General features: G+C 36.5%; 2 protein-coding genes across 5 annotated transcripts in view; one reads left to right on the top strand and one right to left on the bottom strand.

The window, feature by feature from the left end:
* The window catches only part of slco1c1 (solute carrier organic anion transporter family, member 1C1), a 43,703-nt gene extending 37,137 nt beyond the window's left edge, over positions 1 to 6,566 (top strand). For all 3 annotated transcript variants that reach the window (XM_065264298.2, XM_065273348.2, XM_065264299.2), the window contains 4 exons: positions 412 to 581; positions 2,826 to 2,890; positions 3,001 to 3,118; positions 4,297 to 6,566. In XM_065264298.2, the coding sequence (XP_065120370.2) occupies positions 412 to 581; positions 2,826 to 2,890; positions 3,001 to 3,118; positions 4,297 to 4,531 (588 nt within the window). In that variant the 3' untranslated portion in view covers positions 4,532 to 6,566. The remainder of the gene's footprint in view (positions 1 to 411; positions 582 to 2,825; positions 2,891 to 3,000; positions 3,119 to 4,296) is intronic.
* A 6,002-nt stretch (positions 6,567 to 12,568) lies between these two features.
* On the bottom strand, positions 12,569 to 16,185 carry bcap29 (B cell receptor associated protein 29). 2 transcript variants are annotated; one of them, XM_065264150.2, is made up of 8 exons: positions 16,088 to 16,185; positions 15,403 to 15,504; positions 15,221 to 15,321; positions 14,964 to 15,111; positions 14,739 to 14,874; positions 14,503 to 14,617; positions 14,313 to 14,413; positions 12,569 to 14,232 (listed from the first exon to the last, which is right to left on the bottom strand). In XM_065264150.2, exons 2-8 carry the CDS (start codon positions 15,492 to 15,494, stop codon positions 14,197 to 14,199), a joined length of 729 nt encoding a protein of 242 aa, XP_065120222.2. In that variant the 5' UTR covers positions 15,495 to 15,504; positions 16,088 to 16,185; the 3' UTR covers positions 12,569 to 14,196. The 2 variants fall into 2 exon arrangements, with proteins under 2 accessions (XP_065120222.2, XP_065120224.2); XM_065264152.2 differs by having other exon boundaries at positions 15,403 to 15,520; positions 16,088 to 16,175.
* Positions 16,186 to 16,843: the final 658 nt, after the last annotated feature.

The raw sequence follows: 16,843 nt of genomic DNA, 5'->3' as shown, positions 1-16,843 counted from the left end.
AGTTTTTCCTGTCACAGTAATGCTTTAAAACTGCTTGAATGTAATTCAGTCATTTATACGCAGATCTATGATTATGTGAATTAGTCTCCTCCTTGACTCGCACTACCCAAACCATACATATGAATATGCAGATTAGTTCCTGCCTCCATCCTTTCATATTTGTAAATGATGCAAATTTTGGATGCTTTGTCCATTTTCACAATGCATACGTGAACTGTGCTTTTGTCAACTAACTGTTTTAGCACTGATGTTAGCAGGTTAGACATTTAAACTACTTCACATGAGTTCAGCACGTGTAAGTTCAAATGTGATTGGTTACGTTTGTGAGATGTTGCAAACCGCGGGAATGAGATGTCTTTGGAAAACTCAAATATTATGGATAATATTATGTGTCCCTGTTTGTGTGTGCAGGTGTTTCAGCAGTGCAGTTGTATAACAGTCGGGAATCAAACAGCCAGCGCCGGTCAATGTAATAACAGAGATAGCTGCCAGCGAGTCTTCCCATACTTCCTGGCCCTGTCCGTCATCACTTCCTTTATCATCTCACTGGGCGGAACGCCAGGATACATGCTGCTCATCAGGTAAATATCTCACTGTGATTGGTCAGATGGGTTTTAGGTGTTGTTTCATGTTAATTGCTTATTTTTGACTTTCATTTTACTTGAATTTTTAACATGTAAAGTCAATCAAGTCACTTCGTATTTAGTAAGATAAAGAGAGTATAAGAAACAGGCTGGTACGTCATGATTTTGTATTTCTCAGATGTAAACAGACAGCATGTACCAGCTTTGCTAATGTCAATCAATTATCCTCTCTATTCTGCATCTTAGATTTGGGGCGCGTGCCGGTCAAATACATCTTTTAACTGAATCCAGAATCAGTCGAGACGGGGTTCTGGTCACTTGTAAAGTTAAGCTATCAGGCTTTTGTGTTTAAAGTGCCAGACAGGTCCAATTTCTTAGCTTTCTAATATTGTTTAGGAGTCCCCAACAACAGGTTTAAATGCATGCAAGTATGCATTTATATTTTCTCAAAATATAAATGTAATATTAACCCGTTTCTTAGAGATCCCTAAATGATTTGTGCAAAGCCGTTCAAAGATTGAGTCTGCCTTAACCCCTGTTTTGATTGGTCAATTGACACAGTCTCCACACAGTCCAACAATAGTGCAACATGGATTGACCTAGTGCTAACGTGGCTTACTGACAAGACATTATGAGTTTAAACGTTTTACATTTAAATGGACATCAATACACATCATTCATTATGAATCCAAGGAATAAAAACACTCATGTAAGCAAGTATGTAAGCTAACCTGGCGACAGCAAAACAGCAAACAACTGCAACATACGTTGCTAGCGTGACTTACTGATAAGACATCACAGCAGTAAAGAGAATACAGAGAAAACAGAAAATACAGGAAAATGTACAAAAAATTATAATTTTTAGGACTTCTTTAGGTATTGTCTGTGTTTAGTGTGACCTCTCTGGGCACTTAACACATCTTAAGTGTTTTTGAGCAGAATGAAGTTAAAATTTTATTTAGGTTTAAGAGATCCTGCCGTTTCCTGCTATTGCTAAAATGGAACGGGAGTTTACGAGTACGAGTCGAAACAGAGTCAAAATGCTCACGAGTCCATGACAACACCAAGACCATTAAAATATGGTCTGAGACCGATTCCGAGTCTCGAGTACTACAACACTGCTTTGGTCCTTGTTAGTTGAGTTTACTCAACAATGTGTGTGCGATAAGTTGCCTTTAAAATGTTAACTTTACTCAACTTTTTTTACAGTGGACAATGGGCCTGTTAAATGCTTTATTCTGATTGGTTGAGAAATGTTCCAACCGCGAGAGTCCGCTCTGTGCTGCTCCTGTATTTCTGTAATTCAATAGATTCAGTGATGTGGAATGACTTCGGGACCTTTTTGAACTTAATTTGGCTTGTCGTGTTAATTTTGCCTATTCAGCCTCCCAGGTTGTGTATCGTGTAAATAACTGTTTATGTTACTTTAACATGTACGGACATCTATTTAGCCTGCTGTCCTTTGTGCTATTGTTTAGTTGAATAACTTGCCTTTCCAGATTAAATGTCTGTTCTTCGGCTTAGATTTTGTGAAATCATTTTCTGAATAAACGGGACGTATAGTCTAGTGCGACCTATATATGTTTTTTCCTCTTCAAAACGCATTTTGGATTGATGCAACTTATACTCCGGAGCGACTTATAGTCCAGCAAATGCAGTCATTTTTCTGTAAACTGCACACCTAACCTGTCATATGTCTTAAAATAACCACCAGAGCAATGTTTGTGGTAACCATGGTTTAAGCGAAATAATTGACTCCAGTCCTTTGAATTATTTGAAAATAATGCGCACTCGTGTTGTGCCTTATTTTTAAATAATTCAACAGCCCGTCGTCAATTATTCCTTACATATTTGCTTTTGCTCTAGAATAATTAATGTAAATTGTTGCCCCAAATAAAATGGCATGATTTAGATAGAAAATGTAAAATGTTTAGTACAAAACAGTAAAAACATTCATAACTGATTACCACTAACTTTTTATTTAATTATAATACGTAATGTTGCTTGAGGTGATAAAACAGATACTTGTTGTGAGACATAATGGGGAAATAAAATTGCTTTATGGTGGTGCCCTCTTTAGCACAATAATCTACATTTTTAACCATTTTTAATCTTCAGCAGTTATCGTAATAATATCTCAAAAACTATAAATATATCACCCAGCCCTAGCAGATGCATGTCCGGAGTGAGTCTGCTTTCATATTGCTGTATGAAGATAATAAACCTCTTTTTCCATCACAGATGCATCAAGCCCCAGCTGAAGTCTTTAGCTTTAGGTTTTCACACATTGGCAACAAGAACTCTGGGTAAGAGAAGCAGTTTAATTCTGTAGTCTCAACAGTAATGATAAAGAATGATTGAACTGATGTGAATTGTCTGTTAATTTTGTGTGTCAATGCATGTTTGTGTCTCACAGCTGGAATTCCAGCACCTATATACTTTGGAGCCCTCATAGACACCACCTGTCTGAAATGGGGTCACAAGAAATGTGGAGGTAGAGGAGCCTGTCGAATCTACAACACTACGGCCTACAGGTAACACATCAAGTGGTTTAAGAAGTTGCGTTGGGAAGATGTTTACTAACAGACGCTAAAGATGCTTAATCCCATTTTAACTCTTTCCCCGCCAGTGTCTTTAAAAAAAGTTGCAAGCCACTGCCAGCATTTTTCATGATTTTCACAAAAGTTTAATGCCTTCCAGAAAATGTTCTTCTTTACATATATTAACAAACAATATATTAAATGAAAGAACAGACCCTCTGCTTTCAAAAAAATCATCATCATCAGTTCTCTTTTTATCACCTCTCAAATATGGGTAGGTTTCTTCAAAAACACCCAATTTTGAGCAAAAAGCTGAGATAATTAAATTTTTGTGAAGGACTTTTGGTAACACTTTATTTCGATAGTCTACTTTAGACATTTTACTAACTATAAGTAACTTTGTAACTTCTTATCAACTACCAACCTTTAGAGAATTAGTAGACTGTCTGCTATATATCTACTAACACTTTATTTTGATGATATCTCAACAGACATTCAACTGACTATAAGTATCTTTGCTTGTGCATGTCAACTTATTCCACTAACCCAAACCTCTTCCCTAACCCCAACCCTTACAGTCTACTAATGACAGTCAGTTGACGTATAGTTGCAAATTATTGACAGTTAGTTGACATGTAGTCGCAAAATTAGTTATAGTTAGTAGTATGTCTAAAGTGGACTATCAAAATAAAGTGGAACCGGACTTTTGATAGAGATCAGATGCAGAGCGATCTTTAAAACATGCATGGAGTTCTTTCTCTTTCACGTGAGCCGTTACTTCCAGGGTGTATAAGTTGCGGAAGTGGATAATACCTGGTGGAGAATAGCGGTATTGTGGAAAGCCAGAAATTCTCGTCACTGGCAGGGAAGCGTTTTCTCTTAATTGACGAGTTAACTCGTCAATGGTGGGAAAAGAGTTAGTGGTGTAACAATAGCTGCACTTTTTCTTAACAATTTTTTATTGATAAAACCATTCAAATGCCTTGTTCAATGCTCCTGTATAGCTTAGTGGTAGAGAATTGCATTAGCAGCACAAAATGTCATGAGTTCAAACCCAAGCAACACATATGGATAAAACATTGTATACCTTGTGATGCACTATGGATAAAAGCGTCTGCCAAATGCAAAAATGTAATAATGAATTGTTGGCCTGTATTTCCAATCTCACACAGGATAGCATATCTGGGTCTGACGTTTGGGTTACGGACCGCTTCCTTCTTTCTCTGTGTGTTGGGTCTGGTGGTGTTGCAACGACACGTTCAGAAGCAAGAGCGCAGCACGCTCACAAACGGAGGAACAGTCGCTGTGGCCGGTGAATTGCAGGCTCTTAGGAAAGACGAAAGCAACGGATCGAACTCGGACCCCCAAACGTTAGATTACGACCCAGAACGGGAAACACGTCTGTAATGTAGCACACACATGCACTAAATGCACACGTATGCCCGTGCAGGGAGCAACAGGGTTGTCAGCCAGCGTCTGTCCGACTAGTGACTTTCATCTTTCTACCATGTAAATGTTGTGAAATCTGTTGTTTTGATATAGTAGATTTATTTCTTGAATGTACACGTTTTTCAAAAAAAAAAGAAAAGAATGTCTTTAAAACTAACTAACTTGTTTGGTTAAGATACAAAAGTATCATAACTACAGACAACATCGCTGGATTTGCTGTCGTGATGAGTACAGGCCCTGAGAATGACAGGATTATACATCAGTCGTACTTTCTCTAATGCCATACACACTGATAGATGCCTGAAGCAGTTGACCAAGACACTGTGTGCTTATTATAGCGAGGCCTTGCCGCACGAGCTGCAGGTTGACTTTGTTGGGGGAAAATCCTCAAAATGAATTCCTTTCTAAGCATAGTCGGCATCGTTCGCTCAACATTGATTGAGAAACGGCCCTTCTCCATTTCACCTGACAGTTCTTCTCTCACTTAAGGAAAATTTTGAGAAACGGTCGAGCGGTACTGTGGGTTCTGGTGTGGTGTGTGACGTCATGGATGTGTAAGTAATTGTCTTCATGATTGATGTTGTACAATATGTGTGTATATCACTGTGAGACACTGTGTGTTGTGTGTGCGATCGGGTGCATTCCTGTGCCAAAAAGTGCAAGAAAGAAAAGTCAACGTGGTCTATTCTCAGGTTGTTAATTAATTGTTCCTGAAATTTGCAAATAATTATTCTTTTATATATTTGTATAAAATCATTGTATGGTATTGGCTGGTGGAAACGTTCCTTTTTCTTTGGCACTAAAGGTCGGCTTTACTGGTAAATTTTACCAGAAACAACCAAGGAAAGGGGTTTTTTTGTGACTTGTAAAGCGAACTGAAAAAGTGGCATTTATTACTTGCTTTTACATCAGACAGTACATCATTTTATTTGTTGATGTTTTTGTATACTTACCGTAAGTAACTATATCCGGATGTGTAAAGAAATGCATTTAAGTGAAAGATTAGATACGTTCTTATAAAAATAAAATAATTTACTACAAACGCTTAGTATGTTAAGAAAAATCCACAATTCAATGGCAGCAGTATAATTTTAATTGTGACGAACGTTGTAAATACAATCATAAACAACTCGCCATTCATATTGAGGTACCCATAAAATAACCCTCACATTTTATTTTCGGGCAATGTTACAATATACAGAAAAGACAAACATTCCCCTATTTGTTTTAAGACACATTTCAAAGTAAACATTATCAACTTATTAGACAACTTATGAGTCTTAAACTAACATAAAGTTGCATAGCAATGACAATAAACAGTAAATCTGCCATCTCTTCTTAAGTGCGGCTCAGTTCAGACTATCAGAGGGTTTTTCGTGTCGTCTGATAGACAGATGAAGAAGAGGAAGAGGGTGTGGAAGAGTCTTAAATAGATCAGAATATTGAAACGCTGCAGACAGCATTGTTCTGATAAACAACAACACAGTGGGTTTTCGACTTATTCTTAACGTACAAAAATAAATCCTGCATTTCCACAGACAGATAAACATTATATCTGCCCTACATGTCGAGTCTTAATCTTTTTGTAAGTCAAATTTGAATCGCTTGTCATGTGTTTTTGTTTCTTGTCAATGACTTGGCATTTTAATGAGTGAAATATCCAGTCCTAACCGTCCACATAACACCCCAAAAACGAAGAAAAAAAAGGATCACTGTGATTTTTTTTCACGACAACCACATTAAGCAATGTTTGTTATGGGAAAAACAATGCAAAAATTCTGAATATTTCTAAACGTCATATTTTTTTGTTTTGTGTTTGTTTGGGGGTAAAATCTGATACAGGCATGTTTCTTTGACGGTGTTCATAAGATTCATACAACAATGTTGTCCTCAGGTGGAAGTTCATGGATCAATAGCACAGAGATAGAGCTACCTCAAATGATCTTACACAGAAAGAAACTGTCATGTGTTTAATAAATCTCACTGTATTGGACAGTTCTGGTGTCAGAATTTGTTTACAACAGTATTTGAACTCAGGTGTCATCCATCTACCTCTGCAGTATAACTTACTGTCGTACAGCTCAAAAGAGTCTCAATGTGATGTGTTTATCTTCAGTATTACCTATTGTTTATCTGTTTTCTCAATTAAAATGGCTCAAATGACTGATGTAGCTTGTATGTGATCTTAAATTCCTTATGCAACCAAATGGATTACATAAGAACAGTTATAAAACGGTTAGTTCCAATCCTTGATTCTGATTGGTCAATAGGTGTGCTTTATTCATGATAAAACACGGCTATGACCGCTTTACCCAGGGGACGGTTCTGTTGATCACTGCGCTCTTAGCAACCACACGTATTGGTTTGTTGTTTTTATTTGAGCTTTCATGCATTTTACACATTGGAACACATTTTTGTTCATGGTCAGGGACTATTTTTTTTCTAGCGGAAGGAATGCTTTTTATTGATTTAACTTCATGAAAGTTGGACTAATATTTTTATATTTAATTATATATAATTATATTTTTTTACTTTAATATTGTAGTAACAATGTGCCACTAACAATGCCCTTCAGCCGTTACTTATTCACGATACAGCACAGCCTCTCGTACCTTAAGAGATCTTTCTTTGGAAAGGAGATATGAATAGAAATTATATAGTTTAAATATAGTAAAAGTCCTTTACAACGCAGTATTGTACAATATTGTAAGACAAAAAAGCAGTATCGATAGGAGAATATTGACTTTGGCACTTTACTGTACAGCACTTACTGTACAGTAATGGTGAACAGTCGACTGGTCTAGTAATCTTTTTTGTCTCCGCTGTCCAACTGTTTCTAGTGGAAAAATACACATAGATGTGTATACAAGAACTGGATATTTCTATTGGTTCAAATTATTACCAAAACAACATTTCTGTGCCATACGATATTCGATTACTTAGAATGATATCAATACCTAATACCAATGAATTCAAATCAAAAGATATCAATAGTTTTGCTTTTTACTCTTTGTTTCAAACTATTATGTTGTGAAATGCATAGCATAAAAACTGCAAAACTCTTGTCCTTTCACACATACAGTCTTTACTGGTAATTTACTGGTAAATTGCAGTTAACATGTCATGTGTGAACAGAACCTTTCCGGTAAATCAGTGCTCCCAATTTACCAGTAAGACAGGTTGTAAGATTAACGGTAATTTGCCGGTAAGCGCTGTGTGTGAACGAAAAATATAGCATTACCGGCATTTAGATGACGTCAGACCGCGCTGACAGATCGGGCGGGCCAATCAGAAAGTTTTTTATACAGGTGACGCAGACTGTTTACGGACGTTTCCACACACATGTTGCTTAAAAGTCGAGCACACCTGAAGTTAACATCCACATTTCTTCACCAAAGTTGTTTAAAACAGCTTACCATCTAATTGCCAAATTGCCGACGCCCTAGCACATCATCTGTGAAGCCTAATGTGCAAACGCGCAGGTTCCGTTTGACGCCACCTAACGCAATGCTGTTTGGTCACGAGCAACTTCGCGACTGTTTGCCACAGATGTGAAAACAACACAATACGGACCGTGGATATTAAGTCATAACTCGCCGTTTACAAATACGACACGGACGAAGCTCGCCGGCCGCGCGCCACAGGTAACTTCCGCTTTCTCTCCGAGTTTACCGGTATTTTGATACTGATGTGTGAATGATGTCTTACTGGTAAAAAGACGGAACGTCACTGCATGTGTGAACAGCACATTTTTGTATTTACTGGTAAATTCATTCTGGTAAATTCATGGTAATTTACCAGAATTACTGTGTGAAAGAGGCTATTGTCACCCAACACTCTTGTCATGTGTTCCCTCCATTTGATTGCTATATAATATGCCCTGATCAACAGCTGTTGACAACTGGCTGATGTCCCATATATATATATATATATATATATATATATATATATATATATATATATATATATATATATATATATGGTTGTCATTGTATGAACAATTCAACTTTTGTTTCATTAGTCCATAAAATATTTACCCAGTAGCAGTGGGGTTTGCCAAGGTTGCAAACTTCCTCTGTGGTGTTTACCATAGTGCCTGTGCAAAGACTTACGTATGGTAGACTCATAAACAGAGATGTGTGCCAATTGTCTTCAAGCTTTTGGCTGTTACTCATGGGTTCTTCTTTACTTCATTGGTTATTCTGTGTTGCGCCTTAGGAGTCATCTTGGCTGTGCCCCCACTTCTAGAAAGGATAGCTAGCTACAGTATTACATTGTCTCCATTTATAGATAATTTGTCTAATTGTAGACTGATGGATGTCTAAACATTTAGTTGCACTAAACCACACCATGACCATTGACATCTTATTTGAAACAGAAAACATTCTGCCATAAATTCGACTCCTATTTTCTATTTTGTGCACTTTAGTTTCCATCTTTTTCTATTCTTTCGTATTTTAGTATCATTTAGTAGTGTTTTTAGTCTTCTTTCTTGTTTTGTTTTGTTTTTTTGTTAATAAATTCCATTTTATTACAACTGTGTCTTCCTTCTATGATAATAAAGACTAAGGTTCTACAAGTTAGCCAGAATCTCACAAAATCAGTTAGATAAATTAGGTGACACAATCCCTCCTATTAACATATTTTCTTATTTGTTGAATAATCTATTTAGATCATTTTTTATTGTTGAAATTAAAATTCATGGGCTGGTGCCTCGAGGTAAAGGGGGAGGGGTCATCTGACACACACACACACACATTCTGGTTTCCATGTTTTGTGGGGACATTCCATAGACGTAATGCATTTTATACCATACAAACTGTATATTCTATTCCCCTTACCTACCCCATTCCCAAATCCCAACCATCACAGAAACCTTTCTGCTACTTCACATTTTCAAGAAACATCATTCTGTTTGATTTATAAGCTTGTTTACTCATGGGGACATCAAAATGTCCCCACAAGGTCACAAAAACACTGGTATTCCTATCTTTGTGGGGACAATTGGTCCCCACAACGTGATAATTACCAGGTACACACACACACACACACACACACATATATACACTCAAGGTGAAACTCTCCTCTGTGTCCTCTGTATGACATACTATCCAATTAGTGTCCGTGTGAAAATCACTACATTAATTGATGCCTGTGTCAAAATCGCAGTTGATGGTACCCATTGACTTCCATAGTAGAAAAACAAATACTATATAGAAGCCAGTGGGTACCTTCAACTGTGTGCTTGCCATCATTTGTCAAAATAATTTATTTTGTGTTCAACAGAATAAAGACACTCATACAGGTTTAGAACAACATGAGGGTGAGTTAAAAATGACAGAAGTTTCATTTTTGGGTGAACTATCCCTTTTATAACAAAAATAGCAATGTTTACCATCTGCAGCTGTTCTGTCAGGTAAGTCAGCTCTGTCTCCATGGCTTTAGTCTCTTTTGAGTCTTCTTTCTTACCTCCTGCATTTCCATTCGCTTCTACAAGAGCCTGTGAACATTTTATCCCATTTCTAAAGACAGATCTCAATTGGTCTCTTAAGATCTAAAGGCATATCAGATTATAACTTAGATAATTCTTGAGAGCTGAATAAGCCACCACAGGTTATACAACTGTGTGAGCAGCTCATTATCTTCCATGTATTTCTTGGCAGCCTTCTTTGTATTTTCAATCTGCTGCTGCTCTCAGTCATGGTCAGCTGGTTAACAAGTTATAACTTCCCTCAAGACACTGAGAAGAAAGAATGGACATCCCATTTCACAAGACAAGAGATACAGCTACAGTAACGTTAACAGATATCCATAAACTTTAATAGAGCCCCTGCTTTCTATGTCACAAACTTGTAACCAATAATGTTAAGGTATACAAAAGCTGTTTTTCCAACACCGTTTTCATTATGTAACCATTTCATTCTGTGCCGATCCAACCGAACCTTTTTATCTTTTCCTGCTCCAATAACACTTCTTTCCCAGCTACAGCGAGAAATCTGTAGTCAGGCAATAGACAAGTGATCAATCTTGAGTGGCGACGTCACTTCCCTATAAAAAAACTTTGTGCAGAATGTGCAGGTGCAGAACAGTCATTGTTTGCTTGATGTGTCAGGGCAAACTTACTTTCTGGGCTTTTCCACTGGATGCAGTATACGTAGTACCTGATTTTTTTAGTACCACCTCGGTTGGGGTACCAAGCGACCTGAGCTGATACTAACATGTCAGAAAAAAACACTGTAGATCACTGATTGGTCTGAGAGAATCATAAATCCTGTATGATTTCTATGATTTATATAGCAGTCAATACTTATTTTCCTCACTATATATATATATATATATATATATATATATATATATATATGAGTGTCTTTATATATGTATATATATATATATATATATATATATATGTGTGTATATATATATATATATGTGTGTATATATATATATATATATATATATATATATATATATATATATATATATATATATATATATATATATATAGTGAGGAAGATAAGTATTTACTGCTATTTTGCAAGTTCTCCCACTTACAAATCATGGAGGAATCTGAAATTGTCATCGTAGGTGCATGTCCACTGTGAGAGACATAATCTAAAAAAACAATCCAGAAATCACAACTATTATACAACAACTTTTAACTATTTATTTGTATGATACCGTAGAAAAGTGATATAGCTGCAAATAAGTATTTGAACACCTGTCTATCAGTTAGAATTCTGACCCTCAAAGACCTATAAGTCTGCCTTTAAAATATCCACCTCCACTCCATTTATTATCCTAAATTAGATGCACATCTTTGAGGTTGTTAGCTGCATAAAGACAACTGCCCACCCCATACAATCAGTAAGAATCCAGCTACTAACATGGCCAAGACCAAAGAGCTGTCCAAAGACACTAGAGACAAAATTGTACACCTCCACAAGGCTGGAAAGGGGAAATTGCCAAGCAGCATGGTGAAAAAAGGTCCACTGTTGGAGCAATCATTAGAAAATGGAAGAGGCTAAACATGACTGTCAATCTCGCTCAGACTGGGGCTCCATACAAGATCTCACCTTGTGGGTTCTCAATGATCCTAAGAAAGGTTAAAAATCAGCCCAGAACTACACAGGAGGAGCTGGTCAATGACCTGAAAAGAGCTGGGACCACCGTTTCCAAGGTTACTGTTGGTAATACACTAAGACGTCATGGTAAAAATCATGCATGGCACGGAAGGTTCCCCTGCTTAAACCAGCACATGTCCAGGCCCGTCTTAAGTATGCCAGTGACCATTTGGATGATCCAGAGGAGTCATGGGAGAAAGTCATGTGGCCAGATGAGACCAAAATAGAACTTTTAAGGCACGTTTCATTTATTGTCAATTATATTAATACCCCAGGCTCAGTGTTGTTTTCTCTTTGTTGTTAATAACATCTGATGATAGATGCCATCTTCGTCACTTTCAATTATTATGAACCCCTGACCCTGAACATATTAATATATGAATTTTGTTAATACAAGTTATTAATAAATGATTGCATTTAAAAAAAAAACATTTAATTGAAATATTGAGAAATAATCCACTACAAATGCATTTATAAACAAAGTGATTTGATTCAAAAAGTTAAACTTTCATCAAGTTCATCACATTCAGTCTTTCTGTTGCAGCTCTATGGAGCTGACAGTAACTTCCGGGAACTATTGAGAGGCTTCATGATCCCCCATTGCTTCTCTTCCTAAAGGGCTTGGAGTGAATCAAACTGAGTAAACCTATCTGTGCATTAAAGGATTTTATGGCAGACCTTCCAGTCAGTCAGAATCAAGAATTCCAACAGACCATGGAATAAATCATTTTATTTGCTTATATGTTCTTATATTTACTCAGTGAATATCCTGATAAAGAAATTCATTTGTGAAATATTAGATACATTCTTATAAAATAAAATGATTTTACTTACTACAAACGCTTAGTATTTTAAGAAAGATCCACAATTCAAATGGCAGCAGTATAATTTTAATTGTGAAAACAAAGTGACAAACAATCACAGCTTAACATAAACAACTTGCCGTTCATCTGAGGCACTTAAAACAGGGAACGCTTCACACCCATAAAATAACCCTCATCACATTTCATTTTCGGTCAATGTCACAAAATACAGGAAAGACAAACATTCCCCTCTTTATTGTTTTAAGACAATTCAGAACATTTCAAAGTAAACATTATCAACTTATTAGAAATTAGCTAATGAAAGATTTTACTGTATAACTAACAAAGTTGCATAGCAATGGCAAGAGAGTCAATATAATTTTAACTTTTCATTTTTCTTCATCATTTTCCCACCTCTTCTGCTATTAAGTGCTGTTCAGTTCAGACTATCAGACTATTTTATGTTGTCTGATAGACAGATGAAGAAGAGGAAGAGGGTGTAGAAGGAGTTTTAAATAGATCAAAATATTAAAACGCTGCAGACAGCTGGTTATGGCTTATTCTTAGCATACGAAAATAAATCCTGCATTTCCTTAGACAGATAAACAACCCCACAGCACAGGTCGAATCTTTTAATCTTTCTGTAAGCCTAATCTTTGTCATACGTTTTGTGACTTATCAGTGACTTGTCAAATAAAATATCCAGCAGCACGGTGGAGGTCAGAAAAACCTGTCCACATTACACCCCAAAATGATTTTTTTTAAGACAATTGTTTCCTTTTCACTGTGGATCACTGTGATTTTTTCACAACAACCACATTAAGCAATGTTTGTTATGGGAAAAACAATGCAATAATTCTGAAGATTTTATGAAGATTTTTTTTGTTTTGGGGTGAAATCTGATACATGCATGTTTCCTTGACACACAACAATGTTGTCCTCAGGTGGAAGTTTATGGATCAATAGCACAGAGATAGAGCTACCTCAAATGATCTTAAAGTAAGAAACTATCATGTGTTTAATAAATTTTACTCAAAAGAGTCTCAATGTGATGTGTTTATCTACATTATTACCTATTGTTTTTCTGTTTTCTCAATAAAAATGACTCAACTGACTTGTATGTATGTGATCTTAGATTCCTTATGCAACCAGATGGATTATATAAGAACAGATGTGCATCAAAGATCTTTCTTTGGAAAGAAGATATGAATAAAAAATGATATAGTTTAAATATAGTAAAAGTTCTTCATGGTATAAAGCAATATCACACAGCTACAAGTGTTACTCTGACTTAAGTTTGTGTGTTGTGTTTCTAAATGGCGTTTGCTGTTCACCAAACAGATAAAAGAATCATTCACAGAAAGAAAAATGACACAAGTTATATCAATGCAGCATGCAAGCATAATTCAATAACCTAAAACCATCATGAACCCAAATTACATTCACTCTGAGCAGATGCTGTACGGTTATTTTACAAGCTTAACTCCTTATCTCAAAAGCAGTTCTGCATAACCAGACCCAAAGAAAAATATATATATTTATAAAAGCCAGGAAAATACAAGTGAGCAGGAAGTGATGTCACGAAGGATTCAGACCTGAGAACTCATAACATAACCTGTGTTGTCATTGCATGTAAATGCAGGATACGCCGTTCATCCAGCACTTTTCTGTACAGGTGAGTATTGGTGGGTCGACTGGTTTAGTTATCTTTTTTCTCTCCACTGTCCAACTGATTCTAGGGAAAAAATACATGATACATGAAATGTTTTTATCAGTGCATATTCTTACTTTGTCAAGTAATCTAAAGGGCGTTACCTGAAGTTTTTGATGTTCCAATAGCAGCCGGTCATATTCTTTGGAGACTCCTTCAGTTTGTTTTCTCATGGCATCTAATTCTGACTCTGATTTCTTCAGGGCTTTGAAGACAAACAGGTTTAACTTTTAGAGTTGTTGTATTCCAGATCGCGTGTCAATCTGATTCTAACACAATCATAGCAATGTTTACCATCTGTGCAGATCTGCAGCTGTCCTGTCAGATTATTCACCTCGGTCTCCAGGGCTTTAGTCTCTTCTGAGTCTCCTGTCTTTCCTTTTCCTTCACCTTCTGCTTCTTTAAGTGCCTGTGAACCACAACGTTTTGTCTCATCACTGAAGTTTCTCAGTTGGTCTGTCAATGTCTAAATGCATATAATTTATAACTTGAATAATTCTTGAGAGCTGAATTAACCACATGTTACAAACCTGTTTGAGCAGCTCATTATCCTCCATGTATTTCTTGGCAGCCTGGTTTACATTTTCAACCTGAGTCTGAAGGGCGGTGCTGGTGCCCTCGGCCGAAGCCAACTGGTTGATAAGAGTTGTAACACGCCTCAGGACACTGAGAAGAAGGAATAAGGAGAAAGAAATCAAATTTCACAGGGAAAATATGCATATACTCGGCATAAATTGACAATGATTGGTCCTTACAGCCACAGGAAAAGTGAGAAACCAGAGATGTAAAGATTCCTCTGTGATCGGAAGAGCTTCATGTGCACGTGATCAAAGGTGTTTGGGTGCATTTTGGCATCTTTGGTCTGGTCAGGACTAGAATATTTTCTCACCTCTCGAAGGGCATCTAGAACGCAGTCATTCACAAACATCTTAGGATATGAAAATAATACCACCAACATAAACCATTAGATGGTTCTCCAGAGTACAGCTAAAAGCTCAAACAAATCACATACCGAGAAAAAGAACAACGAGGATTATCATCATGGCGAGAAATCCTTTATTTGCGTATTGGGAAAGACAATTCCAGATGTTCCACCTGAAAATCCTCTGCCATCTGTAAACACAGAAGAATAAAGTCACTACATAGGCACACAAGACTGCTGTTACCACCAACAAACAGATGGAGACCATTTACCTTCGAGGAGAGATGAAGGGCAAACAGAAGATGATTAAAACAGCAATCTCAACATAGAGGAAAGAAGCGACAGCAGTCCACTGCAATGTCATCTTGTCTTAGCTGTGACACAAAAAAGCTTTAAAGAAACACACAAATTCACAAAAGCATAATTTCTTCAGGAATCAAGGCTGTCTCAGAGCAAATCCACTTAAGGCTTTACACTCAGACAAAGGCATTCAATGAATTCAAAGATTTCGGTGAAATGCCACCAAGGGTTCAACACTTTAACTCGAGAATAACTAACAACCAGGAAGCAACTACGTCCTAGTTTAACAGTCAAAACAAAACTTGCAACAGATATGATTAGGTATTAATAATACTAATGTGAAGTAATTTCCTGTATCAGTCAAAGTCCACGATACGTGCCATTTAACGTTATATATGCACTGCAACAGACAACTTTACAAGATTTTAATTTAACATGCAGTCGGCAAAGCTGAGGTGCAGATGTAATGTCACCTTAATATTGGTAAGCATGCATTAATGTTATTAAAGGCCGAATATTACAAATAAGATAAACAGGAAATCAGCAAAAAAAGATGTAAAAACAAACTTGCATAAATAAACAAAAACACGTGGTATGCTCATAAGTACAATGTCTGCAACATCAAATAGAAACGCAATATGGCTAAATGTCACTTACTTGTAATAAACGATCGATGCAGTTTAAGAAAACTTATTCAAATATGCGGATGAACGCAGAGCTGTGGCTGCCGTCGCACTCTGATGACGTCATTAAACCGCTCCGCAGCTAACGCTTGTCGGATTAAAATCTATCTAAAAAACAAACAAATGTTAAGTTTGTTAAAAAGTGGAGTTTATGAAATTTAACTGTAGCCTAGTAAGCCTACTGAACTTTTAAAATATTTACTTGTTTAATTATTATTGATTTACTAAATGCATTGTTTATACAGTATTGCTCTGTCGTGCAGTTTGTGATCTTTTAAATATATTATTATACATTTATAAAATAATTATTAAAAAAACAATCATTTTAGGAGGGGACTGAACCACAGATCATAGGCTGAACGCTGCCCTCCTGTTGTCATTTATGTGTATTACATGGCAACCTATTTTGCCATATATGGACAGTGCACACCTAAAACAATATAATAAAGTATTTAATATAGTAAATAATAAACAATTCATTTATTTATACTTTTTTATATTCAGTAAGAACAATATGCTATGTAATCATAATAGGCTTTATGCCCAGCTGCACTACTTCCTGAACTTCAGCCAGCTCCTTGTTTCCTGTCTGCCATTATTGGACAAACTGATAAATCCAGGTGTGCCTGACCTCAGTAGTCACAACAACAATAATCAGGCACACCTGGATTAATCAGTTTGTCCAATAATGGCAGACAGGAAACAAGGAGCTGGCTGAGGTTCAGGAAGT

Source organism: Paramisgurnus dabryanus, chromosome 1 (assembly GCF_030506205.2).
Source record: "Paramisgurnus dabryanus chromosome 1, PD_genome_1.1, whole genome shotgun sequence".
Taxonomy (NCBI): domain Eukaryota; kingdom Metazoa; phylum Chordata; class Actinopteri; order Cypriniformes; family Cobitidae; genus Paramisgurnus; species Paramisgurnus dabryanus.
Note: the sequence above shows the minus strand (reverse complement) of the source record. Positions and strands in the feature narration are given on the sequence as shown.